Raw genomic sequence first — 6,393 nt, forward strand, 5'->3', positions numbered from 1 at the left:
GCTCCTTCCAACCTGAATTTTTCAATGCTTCTTTCATCCCGTTCTCCTTTAAAACTCTCCTGTATCCTGGTGGTTGTAGGAAATTTGACAGCAGGTCACCAGAGATGAGGGGGACCTCCAGTTGAGCTGCTGGGATGAGGGAGATGATGGTGCAACAGCATTTTGTGTACCTGCTACGAGCTGCTACGGTCACCGCTTCCTGGACCTCCGTTGAACTGGTTTTAATGCAGAGACCAGAGCTCTGCCCCTGTTCTTTGGGAAATATTAAGGTTTTTTTAGGTTAAACTCTTGTATACAAGACCTGATAAGCTGGGGCCAATAAATCCAAGTCAGCTCCCAAACATTTCAGGAGCTGGGTCAGAGGTTTCCTTCGCTGTTTTTCTAAAGTGAAATCCATCTTCTGTGTCCTCCCTGGTGCGGTTTCCAGGAAGAACGTGCAACGAGCCAGTAATTCCCAGGATTTTGTAAGGCTGCAGCTCCAGCAGAGCTAGGGAGGGGTTTACAAACCTTCTCAGATCTGCCCCTGCACTGCTTACAAACGGCATCCTGGAGTTCCCCGTGCCATGAGCTCTGCGGTGGTGGCCCTGGGGAGACGGGGCTCTTCACCAGGCAGAGCTGCAGAAGTGCTGGCCTGAGCTGGGGGACGGAGACACGGAAACTTCAGCATCTTCAAAACCCATGGGGGTAGACTCAACTCCAGTATTTATTGGACCTTGCATCTTTCCTTCCGTCACTGCTTTGCCCTCAGCCGCTGGAGAAGGAAGGTTCTGAGAGGGATTTATTGACTCGCCTTGGCAACACCGTCTCATTCAGCCTTGGGAGCCATCCTCGAGGGGACCCATGGACCCTCTGCTGCCTCCGGGCTCTCCCAGTTCATGTCCCACATCTGCAGAGGCATGGTGACACCCAACGTGTCCTCCCACGGCTTCCTCTCCCATGGGTGGCGTGATGGCTACCATAGCCAGTCACTGGGTGCCACACTGCTCCCTCTGTCCCCACCCCAGGTTCTGCCTTGGTTTCTCAGTCCATGAAGTGCTTTCTAGGACAGGGCTGGTTTCATCCTGAGCAGCGTGAGCCCAGCTCATGGTGAGGCTCGTTGTCACCATCGATGTCTTTGGCTTCAAAGCGTGTCCTCAAACATCCTCCTTCGGGTCCACCCCTGGGTTCCTTGGGGCTGTGGGGGCTTTTGGGGTCCCACAGGCTGCCTGGGAGCCGTGGGCTGGGGCAAACACTGTGAACGGTTCAGAAACGCCAGCTCATAACCCACTTATTTCTGGTTTCTGGGTGTACGTGCATCACGGCGAGAGGTCACACACCATTTTTCCACGGGCGTCATTTTTCCACAGGGCTCATCACTGGGTGCAGAGGGAAGACACGTGAGCGTGTTAAGAGTGCATGAGCTATATAAAGTAGAAGAAGAGAGAGATCAAAATGTAAAAGAGGTATTTTATTTTATTTTATTTTTTCATTTCATTTCTATTTCATTCCATTTCCATTTTATTTCTTTTTATCTGGAATTAGACAAAATAAGATATTACCAGGTTCTGGAGAGGCACATGCAGCCCCAAGCCCGAGAAGCTCCCCTTCCCTCTCCTGCGGGTGTCTATGCGTGTGCTGGTGCTGGGATTACATCTACCCACTGGAGACAACAGTCTTTTTGGCTCCATCATTACCTGCAGAGTGTGCTCAGAAAGTCTGACCCAAACTGGGGGCAGTGATGAAGACCCCCCCAACCCTGAGGTTGTTGCTGGGGTTGAATGGACATTTATTGGCTTGGAATTTGGTGAACATATCATTCTGGATTTGCTCTGGCCTTAATCTTTCTTTCTTTCATTCCCAAAGCTTCTGTCCATCACGTCTGTGGTGTCAGTGCTCCTTCTGGGCTTCAGGTTCCGCAGCACCTGGTGGTTGCCCCTGTTCTCCAGGTCTTTGATGCCTGGTCTCCATCTGGGCCTGGGAAAGCTCCGTCAGGGCTCAGCCCATGTCCGGTCCTGTCCCAAGCAGAAGGGAGTCATCCTCCCCAGAGGGATTCAGCTCTTCATCCAGCCTGAGCAACCCAGAGAGGCTCAGGCAGGTCTCCTGGCCCCTTCTAGACCTCTTCAGGTGTCCTCTCCACTCATGGGAGATATGGCCATCTGATGGGGACAGTGACCTTGGAGACATCTCCTGAGAAACTGTCCATAGGGAGATGGGGTTCTTCCTTTCCTCCTAGAGGTGCAATCTTGGGGGGCCTTGTACCTCCCACGGCAGCGCTGCTGGTCTCGTGGCAGATGCTGCACAGGAAGGTTTGGTGTTGAGGTTGGCCAGGAGCTGCTTGTTCATTTGTCTTCTAGACCAGGAGTAAGAGATGCGTCTCTCCTCACCCAGGAGCTGCATCCCAGGTCGACCCGTGAGTTTTTCTTTTTGGCTTTTCCACTTCTCTCTCCTATCTCACTGGTGGGATGCTTCTGGAGACCTCCTGGGAGCTTCTGGAGCCCGTGGGGTCTCAGTGCAGCTCCCAGAGCCTGTGGGGGTCCCAGGGTCCCAGCGCAGTTCATGGGGCCTTTGGGGTCCCAGTGGGGCTCCAGGAGCCCAGGGGGTCCCAGTGGGGCTGTGGCAGCCCCGCGGTGCGGAGCAGTGTCGTTCCCAGCCTTCAGGGTTTCTCGAGAAGGTGATTTTCAAGCCTTCACTGAACCGAAAACTTTCAGATCCTCCTCCCGGTGCCGAGCGGTGGGGGTGCGGGGCTGGGGCTGGCCGAGCGTGGCAGCGCCAGCCGGGGGGGCGGCAGCCCCGTACCCCCTCCCTGTCACGATATGTCGCTCAGCGGCGGTTCTCACAGTCACCACGGTTTCCAGGAACCGCGTCGTGACACGGGTGAGGACACCCCCAGCCCCTCTGCGGGTGAGGGGCGTCCCCGGCCCCTCTGGGCCACATCTGGCCCATCTGCCTGCCCAGCCGCTCGAAAAAATTAGAAAAAAAAAAAAAATTCAAGCGTTTGGGCACTTACTCTAAGAATATAAATGCAGAGAGCGTGTCTCAGAGATAAATGACGGTGAAAAAAGGGTTTCCGTTCCCACGGGGCTGAGGCTGGGGGTGCGGGAGGGTGTCCAGGTGCTGCCCCCCCCCCCCCCCCAAGCTGGTGCCGCGTTTCTGGGGCTCAGGGTCCCCCCGTGGTCCGAGGAGCAAGAACATCTGCAAAACCCACCATGGGCCAGATGTGGAGGTGGTGGGATGGGTCAAGTTTGCCGCGCAGGGTCCTATCTGCCCCCTCGGGGTCCAGGCGAACATGGTTTTGGGGCGAGGGGGTCGGCGGTGAGGTCCTGCTCTTTTTTTGGCAAAACTCTTGTTTTTCCAAATAACAAAGCCTCCGGGAGGCTTTTCCCTCACAATCCCACAGGGAGGTCGGTCTCCAGTGGATAACAGGAACACGTGCCCAGGTCCCACAGCACAACCTGGGGAACAAGCTCCAAAACAGAACATATTCCCCACCCTCCCCTGGCCCCCCCGCCAGGAACCGGGGAGCTCTGCCTCCAGCACGGGTCTCAACGCGGGGGTTTCTCCCCATTTTCACTCTTAGCTCACACACGGGATGGTTTTTCCTCCTCGGAGCGGCTGATGCTCCGTCTGGGGCGGGGGGGCGAGGGAACCGAGCTGGTTCCCCCGAAGCGAAGCCGTGGGGTGGGTGGGCTAGTGCCACCAATTCCACCGTGCCGGGGCTGGCAGCGCTGGGCAAGCGCCTTCTGCCACGTCTGTATGCAAATCCCCGCTCCCCTGCCGCTTCCGTGCCGTTTCGGGTTGGTTTTTTTAAGGTTTTATTTGAGGTTTCGGTGCAGGGAAGGGAAGTGCTGGTGCTGCGTGTGCCTTTTCTAGTGATTTTACCCTCGAAAGATGTCATTTCCCTCCTGCAGCCCCGTCCCCCGCGGACACCCCCGTCACGGGAACGTTGCACTCACTTCTTTAAACCCCCCTATTATTATTAATACAGTTTCAGAATGACAATTTCGCACATGGCTGGGCTTTCACCTTAATAAGAAATATCAGCTTTGGGCTGGCAGGGATTAGTTGGAGCTGGGGACGTCCCGGGCAGTGTCCCTGTTCCTTGGGGGGGGGTGGGTCCCATGGGACACAGGACCTTGGGGCAGGGCAGCGCTGGAGGCTGGGGATGCTGTGGCAGCGTGAGGACAGGATGCAGGACTGGGGGATGCAGGACTGGGAGATGCAGGACTGGGAGATGCAGGATTGGGGGATGCAGGACTGGGGGATGCAGGACCATGGGATAGGGGACCGGGAGATGCAGGACGGCAGGATGCAGGACTGGGGGATGCAGGACCATGGGATGCAGGGCTGCGGGATGCAGGACCGAGGGATTCAGGACCACGGGATGCAGAACTGCGGGATGCAGGACCAGGGGATGCAGGACCGCGGGATGCTGGCGGTGTCATCGGTGGTGTCATCAGTGGTGTCACCGCACAGCATCACCGCTGCGCCGGCCGGGTTGCCCCGGTAACTGATGCACGTCAAAGAGAGCCAACGATGAATAGGCTTTTAAAAAAAAAAAAAAAACCACAAAAAACCCCAACAACAACAAAAAAGGCGATAAATCAAACGGCACAAACAAACAGGTATTTGCTCGGAGGGGCTGTAGGGCTTTAATGCCCTTGGTGTGTAAATATTTATGAGTGGCTTTCCTTTAATCAACGGCAGCGCAGGGACCGCGCTTAAATATAAATACAGCCACAGATCGTAAACCCTTGCCAGCAAAGCCGGGCAAAACCCATCACTAATAACTCTGCAGCCGAGCAGGAGGGTTCGGGGGCTGCTGAAAGACAGGAGTGGCTGCAGAGAATAACCAGATTATGGACCACAGAGCGGGGCTGCGACACTGGGAGCCTACGCTGCGGGGAAGGACAACGTCTTTGGAGGGTGGGTGGTGGGGGGCAGCGGCCCCCGAGGGCGAGGGGCCCGGCCGGGCTGCGCAGACCCTCTGCCAGCGGCCGGAGGAGGGGGACGGGGACCCGAGGTCCCCTTCCCTGCCCGTTGAGGTGCATCACTCCGTGGACACCACCTCATTCCCCCTGCGGCTGCACCGGGCACCGAGTCCTTATGTGAGATGGGTGTTCTGGAAACAGGGAGCCCATAAGTGCCTGTCGTTAATCTCCTAAATTCACCTCCTAAATGCACCTCCTAAATTCATCTCCTCCTCAAACCTTCGTCACTCCCTCTCCTTTCCCACCTCAGCTTGTGCTCAGAGGCTTTGCTGGGGCAGCGCCTTCTTTGAAGCCAGCGGGAGTTTAACCCGTGTGAATATTACAGGAGTTTCTTCTGAACCTTCAGCCCGCAGGGAAAAAATTATTCTCTTGTTTGTTTGCGATGTGCGGTGAAATTCAGCAGACTCTGAGCCCAGAGGCAGCACCTGAGAGACCCTGGGGACCATCACTCGCCCTCCGTGGGGAGCTGGAGGGGGGCACCAGGAGCCTTCTCGAGGAAGGCAGAGGGTGCAGAGCTGCTCGCGAGGCTCTTGGAGCTGCATGACAGAGACAGGGCGGGTCTGGCTGGAGGGAAATGTAAAATAATTTTTAAAAATTTAAAAATTACCATTTTAGTAATAAATGAAAATATATTTTATATATTAAAATATGGCAAATATATAAAAATATAAAAAATAAAAATATATTTAAAATATATGAAAATATATTTTAAAATAGAAAAAATATTTTTAAAAATGTTTAAAAATACAAGAATAAATTTAAAAAGAGGCTGGAGCTTCAGCAGAGCCTCGGTGGCACCGCAGAGCTCAGGGGGAGCAGCCCGTGGGGAAGGATGAGTGGATGCCGAGCGGTTGCAGGTCCTTCTGGAGCACATGCCCGGGAAGGTCACTCCCTGCCTTCCCGGGGCTTTTCCCACCTGGCGTTTGAGGGGTGATGGGATCAGCGTAGGGTCGGGGTCAGATCCTTCTCCGGAGGCGGCCCGGCTGTGGGTACCACACGCATCCCGAGGCGTGATGCTCTGCGCCCGGCGTGCCACCACCGCGGGGTCCTCCCACACCACCACCCCCCGATCACGCATCACGTATTACTCAAAATCGAGAGTGTTTTGGTGAAGCATCTTTTCCTCATGCCTTTTTTTTTTTTTTTCTGAGAATTATTTTTAGACTTTGACCCAAAAAAAAAAAAGAAAAAAAAAGTTAAAAATGTGGAACCTGTGTGTCTCGTGTCTCCCGCCCAGGCGCAAGCCGCAGGCTCGGCACACTCCTCACCCACCCACGGGGCCGGCCGCCCCATGCCCATGCCCGTCAGGTCCACCTCCGCCGGCTCCACCCCGACCCACGTCCCGCAGGACGCGCTGGCCAGCGTCGGGGGAGACCTGCAGGAAGCTTTCACCCAAGGTGAGTGTCTCACGGAGCGGAACCACCTC

General features: G+C 55.5%; 1 protein-coding gene across 1 annotated transcript in view; it reads left to right on the forward strand.

The window, feature by feature from the left end:
* DTNB (dystrobrevin beta) overlaps window positions 1–6,393 on the forward strand; it is a 138,338-nt gene that overhangs the window by 118,624 nt on the left and 13,321 nt on the right. Inside the window, exon 15 of the mRNA XM_074153671.1 lies at window positions 6,205–6,364. Coding sequence (XP_074009772.1) covers window positions 6,205–6,364 — 160 coding nt within the window. The remainder of the gene's footprint in view (window positions 1–6,204; window positions 6,365–6,393) is intronic.

The sequence above is a fragment of the Numenius arquata genome, chromosome 9 (genome assembly GCF_964106895.1).
Source record: "Numenius arquata chromosome 9, bNumArq3.hap1.1, whole genome shotgun sequence".
NCBI lineage: Eukaryota > Metazoa > Chordata > Aves > Charadriiformes > Scolopacidae > Numenius > Numenius arquata.